The sequence below is a fragment of the Hippocampus bargibanti genome, linkage group LG13 (assembly GCF_051943395.1).
Source record: "Hippocampus bargibanti isolate YZ-2025 linkage group LG13, ASM5194339v1, whole genome shotgun sequence".
Classification (NCBI taxonomy): Eukaryota; Metazoa; Chordata; class Actinopteri; order Syngnathiformes; family Syngnathidae; genus Hippocampus; species Hippocampus bargibanti.
In genome coordinates this window covers 14,450,955-14,469,797 of record NC_142746.1, presented here as the reverse complement: position 1 = coordinate 14,469,797, position 18,843 = coordinate 14,450,955, and the positions used below count along the sequence as shown (strand labels likewise).

General features: G+C 40.7%; 1 protein-coding gene across 1 annotated transcript in view; it reads right to left on the bottom strand.

The window, feature by feature from the left end:
* The window catches only part of LOC148889445 (neurexin-1a-like), a 191,114-nt gene that overhangs the window by 59,325 nt on the left and 112,946 nt on the right, over window positions 1-18,843 (bottom strand). Inside the window, exon 17 of the mRNA XM_089011586.1 lies at window positions 11,502-11,683. Coding sequence (XP_088867712.1) covers window positions 11,502-11,683 — 182 coding nt within the window. The remainder of the gene's footprint in view (window positions 1-11,501; window positions 11,684-18,843) is intronic.

The following is an 18,843-nucleotide window of genomic DNA, read 5'->3' as shown; positions in this document are numbered from 1 at the left end:
ACTAGGCTTGGTTAGGACAGATTTAAAATGTGACTTCTTTTAATCTGTGTTGACTTCAAGGGTGATTCAGCTGAGACTACCTTATTCCCAGCACAATTTTCGATATCTTTTTATAGCCCCTCTCATAAGAAACGAGACCATTTCACAAACTACACTGCTAAATGAAAGAGTTGAGCAGAGGCAGCTACTCCAAGCAGAACTGATTTAAGAGTCCAAGCGAAGGGAGGAGTAGGATGACATTAAAATGAATTAGGCCCACTTGCTCTTTTAATTACTGTTGTCAAGGTGTTTACTTTGCCCTTGTCGAAAAAACAGACAGAAAGATCTTGCAAATCAAGTCATATGAAGTAGCAAATGGAGTCATAAAGCGTAATACTTATTACACGGTGATGCATTTATTGCAACATTAAAGACAACTTCAGCATTTTTCTTGTGTCGAGGGACATGGGGCAAAGCATGGTTGACAAACTGATTTTAAAGAGGTCACAAATCCTTGGCTGCTCCTTTCACCTCTTATCTGAAGGATTAAAGAGGATAAAAAAGCATTTAGTTGTTCTTTCATCATCCAACACTGAGCTGTTCTGCAGTAACTATATCAGATGCTCATGCACTGACAACACATGGATATGAAGTATGTTGTTTTGATGAGGCCATGAAAAAAATCAAGAAAATGGCTGAAATCAGTGCTAAAAAGCATATCTGGGCAGTTACTAAATGGACTGAGAAACTAGCTGATTTAGCAACACAGTATTTTGTACAAGTCCAGGATGTTCACAGACATGTTGATAGTGCAAGTAGTGAAAGTCAGTTGGGAAATACAGTGGGGCCTCGGTTTACGAACGCCTTGCTTTACGAACCTTTCGGTTTACGAATGTTAAATTTATGAAAATTAAACCTTGTATTACGCACTACTTTTCGCGATACACCCCCCCCCCCCGCCACGGCTGGCAAAGTAATCTTCTGTGGAAGAACACCAAAGCACATGACTGAACAGCACCCCAGCCGGCCTGCCTTTCCACACCCCCTTTCTCTGAATGCACACGTTGATCCAGAGCAAGCGAGCGAGAGAGAGAGAGAGAGAGAGAGAGAGAGAGAGAGAGAGAGAGAGAGAGAGAGAGAGAGAGAGAGAGACAGGACGGGGAGAGGGAGAGAGACAGAGAGAGAGAGAGAGAGAGAGAGAGAGAGAGAGAGAGAGAGAGAGAGAGAGAGAGAGAGAGAGAGAGAGAGAGAGAAAGACACAAACACACACACAAACACACGCGCACACACACACACACACACACACACACACACACACACACACACACACACACACACACACACACACACACACACACACACACACGTCGATCACCTCAAGGAGTTTTTTTACAGATACTTTTGCTTTTTTGGGACCGAAAAAGACACCACAGGGTCGTGTTCAGCCGAAGAAGACATAAAACAAAATTACAGTCGAGTAGAAGAAAGAGATCATTGAGAAACACGAACGAGGTGTGCGTTTGTCTGATTTAGCCGCTTAGTGGATATGCTAAGTCCATGTCAATTTGTATCATTGTGTTCAGCTGATATAAAAGGATTGGCATGATGTTACCCTTCGATCCTTGAAAGCAGCATCGAAAACTTTGTGGCCCGCATGCATCCTTGAGAGGGACTTTGAAGGATTTGATCCTCATGACTCTGTTGTTTTGGACGACATTGTTTCCATTGGACAGAACATGGGACGCGAAGTGGATGCAGATGACATCGATTATACATAGAATAGGGTATGCTGTGTGTAGTTTTAAGGCTTATTTAGTTGAAAATTATATTTTATGGAGACCTGGGAACGGATTATTCTCATTTTAATGGTTTCCTATGGGATTTTTTTTTTGTGATACACACTTTCCGCCTTACACACTCTGTCTGGGAACCAATTAAGTTCGTAAGCCAAGGTCTCACTGCACTGTGAAATGTATTCTATCCTTTGGTCAAAATGTTCAGAATGCCCATGTCGGCTGCCTTTGCGATGCAGCTAATACATCACCATAGTTCTCCGTGTCCCCATGTGACAGAAGTTGAAGCGCAGTCTCCGTAGGTGCGTGCACATGTGGCGTATTCTGTCTTCAGGTATTGTGCTAGATTAGCGTAGGCTAAAGCAGGCATTTGTGCCATTGTCGGGGGAATGCAACTCACTCGCTGTCAAGTGAACCAGCACCCAGCTCATTCCTTTTATAAATCAGTTCTGGTGGAAGGACTCATTCGAGTCCATGCAGGAAATCGGCATGCTCAGTGCATTTACAGTAAACACTAAACCACAGTATTTCCCACAGTAAAAAGAACTGCAAGATTACTTCCACTTGCGGATTATATCAGCCGCTGAGAAGCAGTACTTAGGGACCACTTTCCTTGCCCCATTGTGCGATCACCCTACAACATCCATACTTTGCGTCAAGACACACAGTAAAGGGTTAATATAGTAATGATCCTATTCTTTTTCAATGAATTCATTTCTTCCATGAATTAGAGGGATTGTCTCACACTGATGTCATATTTGTCAATGAAATATGATGCTATGCACCACACATGTTAATGATTTAAGTTCTGAACATGTTAAAGAAATGCTCATTGAAGAGAAACGCAGAAGGGCTCTGGAGGTCAGCAGATGATAGTTAATCAGTAGAGCCCAGAATTCAAAACTTACATGGTTATGAGCGCTGTGGTGTTACGATGCATGCAAATACAATAAGTGTTGCACAGATAAGTTGTCCTGACAACTTGTCTTCTTCTTCTTCTTTTCCTTTCGGCTTTCTTGTAATTGATGAATAAAATTGAGGAATCACATGGCCTAAGTCACACGTGCACTGTAAAAGTTGAGTTCAAATCTTTTGTTCCTAAAGGGGACCTAATTTGTATTAACTAGTCGCTTTGAGGATATGAACAGGGCCACTAAATACATTATTCATGAAAGGGGAATTTCTGCTGGCAATGAAATATACTCTTGCAAGAGCTTGGTATGTTTTAAAATCTGATATATTTCCCAGGTCACCAAACCCTGGCAAAGACCTGCTTCACTGTAAATTTCTACATATCCATACAGCATTGCGTCTTTGCCTCTCAGATCTATAGCTTCATCCTGCTGCTCATTTAATCTTGATATATGATGAGCTTGTGTGCTTTCTGGACAAAGGCAATTTGTGATAATAGAAAATGACTGCTTGATACTGGAATTTTGCAAGACGACATAGCCTCAAGGGGTACCAGAAATAAATTTACTGGAACATGATTCAAATATTTCCCTCAGAATATCCCCAAGTAATCTAAACATGATTGTATGTTTTGACAGTTTGATGATATCGCAACAGTAAAAATGTTCATCCAAGAGAATATTTTCTGGAAACCTTTTTTTTTTCTTTGGAATTGCTTCTATATTGTCTGCAATGCCCAGTCACCCATCAACTGTGAAATTATACAAACAAATTAATCTGCTCCATAAAACAGTTTAAATAAGCTTTTTTTCCCCTATGATGTTGCATTTGTTATTATTTAGTCGAATGTATGCTGCATGCAAAACGTAAACCTTTCCGCAAACTAAAGACTGTAATTTGATGGCTTGGTGGTGACGAAGTGCTGTTTTTGCAAAGGAGAAAATCGCACAAGTGGCTTCTAACAAATGTAATTGTGTTTACATGGATATATCTTATTTGTAGCAAGTGGGGTAATCTTGGGAATTCAAAGTACACTTAAAAATACACGTCATATGTTGTGAGTTGCTTTTTGGAAAAACAATCAGTAGATGGATGCAAATCCTTATATAGAGTTGACAACATCGAGCTACCCTTGGGACTTTAGGACACACTTTGGTAGAGTGGGTGAGATGAGCACTGTCTCATTTGCTCTGCTCACAGACAGGATTGCCAGAAAAAGGCAGATAACAAAAGACTCCCTTGGTTTTTTACAATTACACTTAATGAGTGAGCAGACCGACAAAACTCCCAAGTATTTGTCTACAAACTAGAAAGTAAAGTTTCCACAACATATCTCTTATGAATGGAAGATTAAAAAAAAGAGAATCGCAGATTTGAGCAGACTCATAAGTGACAGTCTGTGACTCAGTAACCACTTCACAGCACAAATGTTCTGCTAAATCCATCATGCAGAAAGTGCACTATTTCGCCACAATGCAGTTTTACTCCTTTTTTAATTAAAAGCGGGTAATACAAGAAAACATTACGATCTCTCCATTTGTTTTTACCATGTTAACACCACAGCAGCTCAGTTAAGAATTAAATCAGTTGGATCAGAGTTAAATTGACTATTTGCTACCATGCAGTTTGCCTGTGGGGCTTCTAGATGCAAGAACAAATGGTGAATTTATTCCAAAACATGAGAGAAAAAAATATCGTAATGTCTTCACCTTTTACAGAAGTATCATCCAAACATATATATTTTCAGTTAGCATGTAGCTGTTTTTCAGTCTAATGCAATGGAGCAAAATAAAGGGGGGCTATATTTATCTCACCCTGAGGCTGGGGGCAGCTGTGTCAAAAGTCAACAACTATGTCCATTTCATGCTGCGGTGCTTCAATTAAAAAAAACAAAACATGTTCATATTGCATGCAAAGACATCATGACAATGAATCATACAATCTATACATAGTTAAATTTACGGAAACTGATCTGTGATCTGTGTGCAGGGCTTTGTCGATACAAACCAATTTTGTTCTCCAATTTGTAAAAATAAATGGACTGTCAATGTTTTTAACCTTGTAACCCATACATGAGCGAACGACGAACAGGCTAACAATGTAATGAGAACAGACGATAAAATCAAATTTCCTTCATGTTATCCGTGGCAATATAACGCATAACATATTGATGCTCAGCTTTGAGAATGACGTTGTACACCCAACTGTGATTTGTAACACTAATAAAATACAAGGCACATCAATGATCTGCACTCTGAAATACTCGTACAGATCACTCACTGTCTTTCACACACACACTCACACACAGACACAAACACGCACACACACACACACACACACACACACACACGCACACGCACGCACACACACGCACACACACACACACACACACACACACACACACACACACACACACATACACACACTCAGTCATCCCTTTTCATGGACCACTTGGCTTCATCGTGGCAAAGAGCTTGAACAAATTGAGAAATGATTGGAATTGAAAGATGAGTAATGGCGATTCTAATGCTGTCCCCTCACAATATGGAGATAATGAGATTTGATTCTTTGAGGTCAGGTAACATCATCCGAGGTAAGTGGCTGCTCTGACTGTGACGAAAGGGATGGGATGCAATTTTTCTGTCACACTTAGGCTTGTTCCACCATTGTCTACGCATATGGCTAAAAAAAATCAATGCAATGCATGTGCCTTTAAAAAACACACACACACAAAACAAAGACTGTATTGTACGTAAAGCATATCACCAATGTATGAGTACAAGTGTCGTCTGCCTGGTTTGTGTAAGTGAATCATCACAGAGGGACTAAATGAGGTCAGTGAAGCTTCCCCATCCGAAGAACGGCTGAAGGATATGCCTAACAAATAGCACACAGACAGTACATACCATAAATTCAGCGGCTATCATATGCCGGTTTTGAGTATGGGGCGGTAATTACTGGCTCTGTGGCATTAACAGGAGTAGAAAGTATGTGTAAGATATATTCCCTTTGCAGGTGTGTTTAATAATTGCATGCAGCATTGCGTGACAAAGTCTGCCTCTCGAGGCACAGAGCTCCTCTCCCGGGGGTCCATCTCATCTCAGCGTCAAATCAAACAGAATCTCGTGTCAGTATTCAGCATAAAACGGTGCGTACTGGATTAACAAACCAAAACATTTCTATTTTACTCATAGCAATCCGTTGTCCTCAAGCTATTTTTCCCTGTTAGGATACGGAGCGAGGGTTGAAATTACAGTACAATTGCGATCCACAAGAGAGAGAAAATCCCCTCTCTAGTAGATGGCGAAACCAGAACCGAGGGGAGCAATGCTCCAGCAGAGAAGTCATTATTTCTCCAAGATCCTCTCTCATCTGTGGAATACATTAACTTCACAGTACATTGTCTTAGGCTGAGTGCCTTCATTGCTAGTCTTTTTTTAAGTCTTGTTGGCAATTAGAAGAAAGGGATCGAAGGCAGTACTTGTAATAGTCCCCCCCACACACACACATACACAGATTTGAGAGCAGGCACAATACAAACTCAGTGGACCTCTTGGGACCTTGCAGGAAAATAAAGAGAGCCTGAGCCTCCAGTGGTGCTGCATATTCGTTATTCATTGACAGCAAATTATAAAAACAACTGAGAAGCCACCATTATACATGCTTCCTAGAAATAGACAAATCGTTTTAGATGGACTGAATTGATGCCTAGGAAGTAAAACATAAAGGGTACCTCAAAAAAGTCGGTATAGTTAAGGTAATCTTCTTTGGCTTTGTGCATTCGAAAATCATGCTGTCATTTAAAAATAAAAATACCGCATTTTCCGGACTATAAAGCGAACTGGATTATTAGGCACGTCTTCAATGAATGACATATTTTAAAACTTTTTACACATGTAAGGTGCACTGTACATACATACACAGCCTTATAACCCAGTGACTGGGTTATAAATCACATGGTCAGCTTTTGAAAAAAATGGAAGGCTTTTAGGTGCACTTTATTGTACGGAAAATATGCTACATAACATTTGTGACATTTCGAATATGCTCACCATTTGGAAAGGGTGTCAGCATTTTCTTAAAATCCTGGATAAAATAAAATCAATAAAAGTAATTTGCATGTGTGGAGATCCATCAATACAGCAGTGGCGCCCGAGCGAAAAGAAACAGACGGGCGAGTCGCGTTAACGTATTTTACAACCGACAATGAAGCACATCAAGATAAATGACTCAATAGAACTCATCATTAATGACTGTAACAGTTGTAGAAGTGGAAGGTTGGCGGTTTAAACAAACAAACAAACAAACAAACAAACAAACAAACAAACAAACAAACAAACAAACAAACAAACAAACAAACAAACAGCAGAAAAGCATCCTGTGGGTGAAAAAAACTGCTGGCATGGATAATTTTTGCCAATTCATATGATTTAATACCCTGATCCGCAGCATTTATTTTCATCAGAGATTGCTTTGTGTGTCCCTAAAAAGGTCTCGAGTCAGCTGTGGTTGGGCCATCACCGGCCACCTAACTGCATCAAAATGCGCAATACGATGTATAACCTTCACGGGACGCTGGATCTACCACAGTCTCCGGAGTGTGAAAGACAAAACATGTCCATGGGGAAATGTGTTCATACACTGTGGGGATCACATTTGACAGAGAAAAGTCCACATTTTTGTATGTTGACCAGTGTTATTTTGTAAACAGGTGCATCAACTGTAAGGTGTTACGACCCAAATGCCAAAGCCGATAGAACTATAAAATGTACTGTAACAGTAAAGCAAAAAAAAATGTCACTAAAAACATTTAAATATACAAAAAAAGCAGTCTAAGTGGGCAACTATATTTATTTACTCTTACTTTAAATGCTGTTCATTATCATTACACGATAACCTTGATATCTGCCCGTGGACTTTAGTAAGTGTCTTCATTTTCTCCTGCCTCACACACCCACTCACTTTCACCTGCAAAACTGCCCTGAATAAACAATTACACTGACCGAGTTGTGTCATGTGGGAGGTGTTGGAATGCATATTGGTGTTTATATTTTCTACTTTAATGATCCGTGACTAATGTCAGTCTCCAAAACACTATGCCAGTTAAATTACTCTTAATGGCCACAATCATATTAAAAAAAAACATGTCTGAGTCTGTTTGGAAAGGCGTGTGGATCAAGGTCTGGACCTAACTCGACAAAAAGTTCAAGGATGACTTTTACTTTTAAGGTAAACTTGAACTAATCTTCACACTGCACATGGCACGATTACTAAATGCTTGAGCCATTTTAACAATGTAGATTTGCATTGTGGTATTCTTCAATTAAACTAGAGTTGCATCCAGGGAAATAATTTTAATTGCATTCACCAAACAAGACATTGTGATTATCGTCAGTTTCCAGTGTACCCCGAATGCATAATGGCACTACAGAGATTTATTATTTAAACATCCACCTGCGAGGGCTCCTTTATCACGTACAGACAGGCGTTATTATACGGTCTCAGACTAGTTTCAGTGGCCTAATGAAAATAGTGCAGCACCACAGCGAAGAAATTGAGCAACGTAATAAGAGAAGAAAACTATTAGAAATGGAGTCCTCCGTCCGTATGTGCGACAATGACGAGCTAGAGGAGAGTAATGGTCGTACAGGTGATGGTTCACTGATTTTAATGTCATTGTCTTTTTCTGCAATGAAGAAGGAGGAGCAGGGAGAGGGATCACAACTCTGTTGAGCTGCATTTAAATCACAGCCTGCACATATTCCATCTTTAAAAAAAGTGCAAACTGAGATTGTGTCCTTCAAGGCTCAATGATTTTGCTGTCATCATGAAATGGGAGGTTTTGATTAGGTATGTGAGGCAGGGGGGAAAGGGGGTGGGGGAGAGTGTATATAGAGAAATCTGCTCTAATCCCATCTCATAGAGCTAAAGATAAACTCCTTTTAAAGAGGAGTCGAAGCAACATGATGTAGTAAGAGGCATGAGGGGGCGGAGGTACCCCTGGGAATCATTCTTCAGTATGTCAGTTGGTAAAAATGCATACTAATGAACACCAGCAGCAGATAGCTTTGATATCATAGGCAATAAAATACATACAGTAGCAGCACAATTCATTTTTTTTTCTGTCCAAACCAACTTGGGATTCTGTCACTTCATGTCTCTTTGGGGCAATTTCAAAAATTTATTTTCTAATTTTCTTTAACAAAATGCGGCAGTCTCATAGACTGCCAAAATATTGTGCATTAGTGAATAAGTAATTATGAGGAAGCAAACAGTGCGACTGTTGATGTGAGAGGGGAAGGAATTCTCACAACTCACTGCCCCCGCCTGTCGAACATGCCTTATGAACAATTTCTCCCTGTCGATTGAATGTTGAAAAAACAATTCAACATATGCTTTCCTGCCTGATTTTAACCCACCAAGTCTTCCCATTGGCCTTGGTATGTCACCTTAACTTATACATATACGTACATATATATACAGTAGGACCTTGGCTTACGAACTTAATTGGTTCCCAGACAGAGTGTGTGAGGCGAAAAGTGTGTATCCCAAAAATTAATTTCCCATAGGAAACCATTAAAATGAGAATAATCCGTTCCCAGGTCTCCATAAAATATAATTTTCAACCAAATAAGCCTTAAAACTACACACAACATACCTTATTCTATGTATAATAAATGTGCTATTGTATTATAATAAAAGGAATACACTGCACAGTATAATAAAGTAACTTTATTTACATTTGTGATGGTCGTCGCTCTTAATTGACACCCGTTGCTTTCTGACTTGTAAGGTCTTACGAAACTGAGGCATGACATTATCATTCATCATGTTGATGATTCTCATAGCCACAGTCTTTTTTGGATGGAACTGTTCAAGAAAACCCTGCATTCTTCCATGCTGCTTTCAAGGATCGAAGGGTAACATCATTTTCTATCAGTTGAACACAGTTATACTGTCACGTTCCGTGTGTGACAGGGATAGCTGACTCGTCGGAACGTTAATAAAAGGGGTTGGATCCCTAAGCAGGCGGCAGAGACGTAGGTGCTGGCAGAGATTTTATTACAACAAAAGGCGCGAGTCCGATGATTCCACGGACCCGACAAAAGAAGGCGGGCGGGGGCGATCCGTCCAGCCTATCAAGCTAGGCAAAAAAAAAGGCACGCGGAGGTGAAGAAACTCGCAATCCCGGAAAAGCAACAAACTTACGCGATCACGGCTAACAATCACATCGAGCGAAGCAAACTCTTGTGCTGGCAAGTCCAAGACACTGGCGAGGCGTGAGGCGTCGTAATGTTGTCACTGGTGAGGTGACAGTGACTCGTTGAAATGTCCCAGTATCGGTGAATAAGGGATTGACATCAGCTGGCGGAGGTCGGGAGTGGCGGCCCCGCCCCAGCTGTCAACTCGCACGTGACAAGTCGGTCCCATTGGTCACGTGAAAGCATCGAGTAAATAACGCCTTTGTGTAAACCTTTCTTGCGAAGGATGTTAGCAATGGTGAACTTAGCATATCGGTACCGATACCACTTATCACTTTTGGGTTGGTACAGGGTGTAGTCAGAAGCCTGCTTCAGACTACACCCTGACTGAAACGTGTACTTGATAGTTTTGAAAGCCGCTGAGAAAGCGGAGTCCACCTCGCTTTGCGCAGACAACACAATTGTATGCAAGAGCATTGAAAAATAAATAATCACAGCTTTTCCTGAATCTGTACTGTAATTCAAGTTCTTCTTAGTGTCTTGTTAGAGTGAGTGTCGGCATGACATTTGGAGATTAGCGGCGTGTACATAACAGGCTGTTACCTTTTAAACTGGCTAGTTACACTCAGATGATGAGCTGTGCGACAAAAAATACTGAAGGCTTGGAGAGAATGATGCCCACAATGCATTTCCACATCAGTGAGGCACAGAGACAGATGTTACATTGCCTCAGAACTGGCCTGCTTATATCAAGAAGCAATGACTTTGTGTAGACAGTATGTAGATACCCGGGGCTAAGGCACAACAAATTATGCATTTATGTGATGGAGTTTCCTGTGTTATGGTCATTTTTTTAAAATGTGTGTGTGTGTGTGTGTGTGTGTGTGTGTGTGTGTGTGTGTGCGTGTGTGTGTGTGTGTGTGTGTGTGCGTGTGCGTGTGTGTGTGTGTGTGTGTGTGTGCGTTTGCTTGTGTGTGTGTGTGTGTGTGTGTGTGTGTGTGTGTGTGTGTGTGTGTGTGTGTGTGTGTGTGTGTGTGTGTGTGTGTGTTTGGGGTTGGTGTTATTCCTTTTTGTATTGTTGTTATCCGTAAAAGCATTTTGGCAACAGGTCATCTTGTAACCATCTAAATTATATCTAAGTCAGAGAAGTATGGAAAAAAAACACCCTTATTCATTTTTCATAACCCCTGAAAAAGCCGTAACATTTGGAAAAGACATTGGAATCTAGCAGAGCCCTTTTCTTATGACAGCCAATAAATCGATGAGAAGGTTTCTTCAGCCGTCATCTGTACAAATGTGAAGGTTTCGGCCGTTTCGCCTCCGTTTCAACCTGCCCCCCCAACCTGAGAGTAGGGACCTATCATAGCTGTGTCCGGAGCCACCATGTCTGGACATTAGGGATATATAAATGGGGCCGATACGACCAGTAGGACTTTAGTTCGATGACAAAGCCTCTTGGATAGGAGGCGAAACGTCCGAAACCTTCACATTTGTACAGATGACGGCTGAAGAAACCTTCTCATCGATGGACCACTCCTGTACGACTGAGAGCTTACACAGACAGACAGCCAATAAAACAATGCTCAGTCGCGAGTGAATACATTTCTCCACTTACGATATGCAGTTTCAAAAAGTCTCCAAGACCAGAGGAGCTATCCACCCTCACCAGGACAGCGTCCTTTAGGTGAGTGCTGAAGCCGATTGCTAGCCGGTCGGCCCTTGTGCTGGGCCGGTCATTTGGCGGCCACGTGTATGTGATGATTCCGCCATCTCGCCCAAATATGTATGTTGTTCCAGCTGGAGGAAAAAAAAGACAATGACAAACACAACATATTAATAGAGAGCATTCCTATTTAATCTTGTGCAATTTGAAATACTTGAAGAAGCGAGAAGCGTTTTCATTTCCTTCATAGGGTTGGACAGCTGCGACCTTCCGAATAATACTACACACAAATTCAGCTTCAGCACGACACCAATGTGTCTGAATGCTGGTGAGTGTGCAGTCATGTCCCTGTTGCCCAAGAAACTGGCATGCACGGTCATGTCTCTCGTGCTTCATTAGTAGCCTCTAAGGCTGCAGCATTATTGACTGACTGGTCCAATTATGGCTTTTGGTGACCCCCGTACCGGCTATTTCCTGTCTCCACAAATTACATTGTTGTCTTTTAGGAGACCGTGGACATGACCAGGAAGATAGTGGAGTCATTCTAATTACCTTGCTACTCAGTGAGAGAGACCCCTGCGGCACGATGCCTCTAATAGATGGTGTTATGCTTTCTGAAATGATGAAGGAAGTGGTCAATTAAAAATGGGAGTCTGTGCATGAATGGAAACATTACAGAGTAGTTTTATTGCTTGCCAGCATACAATTTTATGCTTGGACATGAAAGCCCATAATCGTATTGGACTTTCTCACTTATCACTTTTGGGTTGGTTAAAATGAACCTTGGTGTTTTTTTAATCAACACATTTTAAGAAACATTTTTACAAGGTTACACATTTACAACAGCGGCGGCCCGGTCATCGAGTGGATAGCACACCGGCTTCACAGTGCAGAGGTCACCGGTTCGCGTCCCGGTCCGGCCTCCCTGTGTGGAGTTTGCATGTTCTCCCCGGACCCGCGTGGGTTTTCTCCGGGTCCTCCGGTTTCCTCCCACACTCCAAAAACATGCATGGCAGGTAGATTGACCACTCCAAATTGTCCCTAGGTGTGAGTGTGAGAGTGACTGTTGTATGTCTTTGTGTGCCCTGCGATTGGCTGGCAACCAATTCAGGGTGTCCCCCGCCTCGTGACTGAAGACAGCTGAGATAGGCTCCAGCAACCCCTGCGACCCTAATGACCCGCGAGACCAGACCAGGGTACGAAATTAAAAATGTACAGAAAGAACAACTGCACGAACATAATGTATCTAACTACTGTATGAATGATGATGATGGATGAAGGTTCTGCTTCTATGACAAATCCCAAATTCCCAGGGATAATTCCAAATAGTGCAGTGAGGTGTAATCTGCCTGTGAGAGGAAGAAGGGAAAAGCTCATACAAGCGAGGGAGTGCGTTAATATTTATGGCAATAGGACGTTTACAGCCTGAATTTGAACAATTGATTATGAATCATTCTGACTGTAATTCCAATATTTTCTTGTAAACTCGTTCACAAGGATATAAGGAGATCAGTAAATGTCACATTTATCCCTTTATTACATTTTCTTTCCGCTGCCTTTTCTCTATCGTGCAGTGATATGAGAGTGCCATTCCGCTGGCAGCTTTGTTGTCATTTCCTCATTTTGGTCATTACACTGTCATGCGTTTGCAAAAAAAAATAAAAAATAAATAAATTGCAGCATTAATGAACAATCATGTTTTTAACAAATGTTATGCCAGAAGATCCGTGGCAAGATTTATTGTTTTTTGTTGAACAGCATACAATTATAGAAGCAACCTTAAATGAGACTTTGCAGACATGTTCACTACATGGATTCATGTTTTAATGTATTCAGCAAATTAATATATATTGTGTAATAGATTATAAGGCAGGCATATTTTGGTCCCATAAAGTCTAGGGGCTGTCGTTCAATAACCACATGACAGATACCGGCATCTTAACAGAGCAATTTCATGCTAGCACTGTCTGAGAATTTTCCTCTGAGCTACCAAACACTTGCTCCATGTTACACATTATTCCAATTAAGCTCTTTGAAATCATGTCAGGGTTTGCGCTCACATCACCCTCAAGCAACGATGTCCCTTCTCCATCGCTCTAAATGACGTGACACTTACTTGAACTGGATGACATTATATTGTAATCTCAGAGAAAAATACTGGAACGATGCTTTTTTTAAATGTTAATCAACAGCAAGTCAAGGGATCAGATGGTTAACAAAACTAATAATGCCAGATCATGCAAAATAAAACCAAAGAATTATCTTAAAATGAACATCAAATCTAAAACTTCATCAACGGTCTTAAAATGATACACTCCTCAAGGGACTTGAAAAATGCTATTTTTTTTTAAATTTTTAAATGGTAAGAGAGAGACTTTCTGGAAGTGAGCAAAAAAATGTTCTTCATTGTGTGTTTGTTTGAGTGTTTCAATTGCACTTGTATGAGAGAAAGAAAAAAAATCAGTCCCATGTGTGAACGTGTTTCATTGTGCATTCTGAAAGTAATTTATGAATAAGTACAAGAGGGTTTATTTCTGTACTGAAAGGCAAATACTGAATTGTCAGTGACGTCCCCTTGAGTCCACTGGCTGTGGTCCATCCATGCCTCGGTATGATTGGCTAAAGATCACACCCACACAGAATGCCTTTTTGCTGACCTCCAACACCACAATAATAGGGAGCCTCATATTACCACTTCTTCCGAGAACGTCGGAAAAATCCATTCATAATTACATAGATGTGATGGAAATATGAAAAGGAGACATGGGTTTATAGATCCGCTTTCCATCTGCACATCACACATATTTCTTTCTTTTCGCTACCAAGGCTTCCTGTAATATCTGGGCATGCAAAAAATAGATTACCTGACCTCTATGGTTTTTATTTTAAGTTTACTTATTGATAATTTGACAATCTTTATACCATTTCAAAATGGGATTGGCTTTTCCAGTACTGTATGTACTCATACATTATTGTATAGCAGATACTGAAGGTGCATCAAATAAATATACATGTCTTTACAATAGAAATGAGCACAATTGGAGTAAAAGCCATCAAATCAGTGCACCATTGAGTGTGACATAAATGAATCAGTTAACATTTGTAACAGAGACCATAAAAATGAATAAAGGCCTTTTCTTCAGGTCTCCTCGTCGTAGGTAAACAATTAAATGTTGTCATGATTTCTATTGGATTACTCTTCCTGATACTGAAGAAATCATGAAAACGATTTATGAGGAGACTGTTTTCCATTCAAACACTTTAAGTGTCTGTGAAACAGTTACCTCCAATTAACGCTCTTTTGGATTTACAGACATCAGAAACAATCATTGCATGCACACGCACATCTACCCGTTTGCCTCATGCCTGTGTCGAATATTAGATCGCCTTATAGCTCAGTTGACAAGATAACAAATACGATGGGGCACTATAAGCAATAATGTTTCATATATATATATATATATATATATATATATATATATATATATATATATATATATATATATATATATATATATATATATATATATATATATATCTCTCATAGATATTTCATTGTCTTTTGAACTCCACGTATCAACATAATGACAAACGTGAGTCCAATGACTCGAGCTGCTCTGCGTTCGGTGGCTGGGCATGCACTCTAGGCGGGTCGAAGGCACTTTATGCCACACATCTTATGACATGCACCACTGCAGGGACACACAATCGAGGGTTGAAGGCGGTCTCCGAGTGCCCACTTTGCAACAGCCAACTTTACATCATCTCCAAGTGGAGCTCTTCTTGTACTTTCTTTTGAATGTACTTTACGCGTACTAATCTCCTGCATCAACATGAGATGTAGACCATGGGCGTCTGTCTGAGGTAAATTCATAAAGAAATGACGGGAGCCCCTTCAGAGAAACAATTTGTTTTGTTTGATTCAGTGAGATCACAATTTCGCTTCAATATGGTATAGCTCTGTTCCAAAGGGTACGATGCAGTGAGTTTTTCTTTTTGTCATTTTACAATATGAATGAACATAAGGTTGTTGTTAATGTGGCAATTTGCGCAAAGTTACAATAAAAGATGTTGCTGAGACAGGAATGCTGACAATTTCTCAGTAAATTGCTGGTTGTAAATTGCGAAACTATATGGCTAATCACAACAGTCTTGCTAAATGCTCAGCACTGAGTGTTTAAGACACTTTCTTAATTGCTCTTGTTCTGCTATTAGACTAAGCTATTAATGTACTTAACGTATCGCACAATCAGCTCTACTTATTTACTCACATTTTCTTTATTTCATGCAATAATCTCCCACTTATACTTTCAATGAGGTAAACAGAAATGCAACGCGTAAGGGCTGAAGACTGTATATTGCATACCTTGTGCTATTTTATGTCTTGGCATTTTGGCAAATATACTGTATCACACAGTCAATAATATATATACTTAAACACTTCATTGACCAGAGCCAATCTACTTAAGAACCATCAGGCATGCTATTTGTATAGACTGATACCCGTGCACATGATGTAACAACGAGTGGAATTTCATTTCCGTGCCAGCGCAAGTCTTGACAATTTGGTAAAAGATAGTAGTCTGCACTCTGTGTAACAACAGTAGCATCACCATGTTCATGCCACGGCAGTGGTTTGTGAATTTGGTGGAGGGAAGCATTAAAAGTGCACTGAGTCCTTTGGTGAGCTTTTAGCAATATTTCAGGCTGGCCCAAACTGTCCGAGTCATCGGCCATAAACAAAATATGATGCTTTCTCATCTTTCTGATTAAATATAGAATCTATAGCGTTAGGTCAAGTTGGCATCATATGCATTTGTTTTTGTGCGCGCTTTGTTATGCTGTACACATACGCTATAAGTATGATATTGATTTGTATGAAAATATTCAATTTCCTTGAAAACTATCAATTGTGATAATGGTGACGTAATAGTGGGAAATCACTCTATGAATGTTCTGAACACCTGGTTGATACAAGTGAGATGAAAAATGCTGCCAGGAGGAAGACTTATTTTTAATGTAGCTCAAATCATCATGGCTCATGGCACGATGGACTTCTTCAACAATCACTTTAGCAACTGTCAACGTTTAAAGCCAAATAACGTACTGTGAAATATTTTACGAAATACAGTTGTGGTACATGCCTGTCATTTATCCTCACACTGCTTTGCTGAGATAAGCTTTACCTCACAGGAACTGGCCTCAGGGTAGCCATACTGACCACCTCATCATGCTCTTCATGGTAAGGGCCCATCAATTCAAGGATGAGGATAAAGTAGTCGCCCCTGGGCTGGTAACATTGTGCCATGAGTGCTCAGACAGCCAGTGTCCCTTGAAGCAGTCCGCCCCCTCCGCTGCCATGCTCACTTGCCCTAAGCCCAAAGTGAAACATAAGCCTTTTGGAGCAGAATGGCCTATCCAGGCTGAGCTGACAAGACCCAGTGTCCTAACGTAGCACTACTTCTAACGGGCCCTTTGTTGCTCCGACCAGCTGCATATCTGGCATCCTGGCCAACCGCCTTGGCACTCATAGAGGTGTCCCACAGTATTGACAGCTTCTAATTTACTCTCTCATCATCACCTTGCTTGGTTTGGAGCGAATACACAATGCGCCCTTTCACTCGGCTCAGATCAAGCTTTTCGTTCGCCAGCAAACGTTGATTAGATTTTTCTTCATCCATTGTTTAATTTGCCACATCAAAAAATAGACTGAGGGAAAATGAAGCATCATTTGATTCTCTCCTTTAAAAAAAAACTCTATTGAGAATCGTGTGCCATGAGACATTAGTGTCATCATTATTTGGGTTCAGTGAGCTTGTGTGTGAGCATGAACGTAACATCCTAGACTCTAAACATCTCTCCTCTCTTCTTTATAGGGAGCAAGCAGCTGTGGTGCATGTCTGCAGCTCTTGTTCGTGAAAAAAGTCCAAGAGATAATTATACAGTGAAGGGGAGGCAGAAAACAGAGTCCAGGGTCACAGCTCTGATATGAGACTTGACTCGCAGCTTGTGCACCATGTGCAGGCCAACCCGCGTCAGCATGGATGTAGCCCATAGAAAAAACATGCTTTAGGATCACAGGAAGCAACTGTATTACCTTGTTACCATCCTGCATGTTAACGGGTACATATGGTTCTCCGAGACAACATATCAACTAACACACACACAGACATACTTGCTCCTTCTTGGTCTACAGGAAATGGAGCTGCGACTAGCAGCATTGAAAGGCGAATCTGGATCGATATTGGCTAAAGTTGGCTGTGGCTTCTCACACAGGATTATGGTCTATGAAAAAGCAATGATGGCGGAATGCAAATCATATGGATGTCCCAATAACAAGTGCAATAAAGAAGCACAAAAGTAGATCATAAACAGCAATCAATTCATCACAATCAGCACAGTACAATACAGTATACAAATAGTATGTTTGAGGCATTTGTGGAAGTCTCTCCAAACCAGTGGTTCAGATATTAGCAAATGTACAGTTGTCCTGATTCCTCCTGATCCATCCTGATTATTTTTCAATGTTGAGTCATTAGTCATGTTACTAATCGTAAACGAAAGATTAGCAAGCTATTATTCCGTTGACACATATGACATTGTTTTGAAGCGATGTGTATATTTTAGATTTTTTTTTTGTCAATGTTTTTTTTCTTGTAGTATACAGTTTTCAGACAGCAAACGTGTATTTTTTTTATATTCATGGCTGTATTTAAGCGCATGTATCATTCCCCTTCCCAATATTTAACACGTGGGAAACCACACAGCTGCCAACAAATAAATAGAAAACAAGAAGTCAAAACGTGTGTGGGTTTGCATTGTATTCCTACACTGGTGCTAGGTATACGCTAATATTAGGGTGCACAGTGCTGTTCAGCAAACATGTTTTTTTATCAGTCATTCTCAGGAGACCGTAGGCTCGGAGAGATGGAAGAAGCAACGACGTAGCTTAAATCCCACTCACTCCTATTAGAGTGAATTAGGGGCCAGTCTCTCGGCTGCAGGTGAGCAATTGTAAACTGCAAAGAAACGAGAGTTATGACAACCCACATCCCGAGGCTCACAATTTGTGAAAGGAGTGGCCATAATAATTCCTTTTTCTCTTACTAAATTGTAATTTCCTGAGAGGCGCTCTGCGTGTGCTGATCAATTTTCCATTTCTGCAGTCAATTACTATACGGTAAATGGGAGGTGGGAGGTGAACGTGCATGTGCGTGCGTGTGTGTGTGTGTGTGTGTGTGTGTGTGTGTGTGTGTGTGTGTGTGTGTGTGTGTGTGTCTGTGTGTGTGTGCGT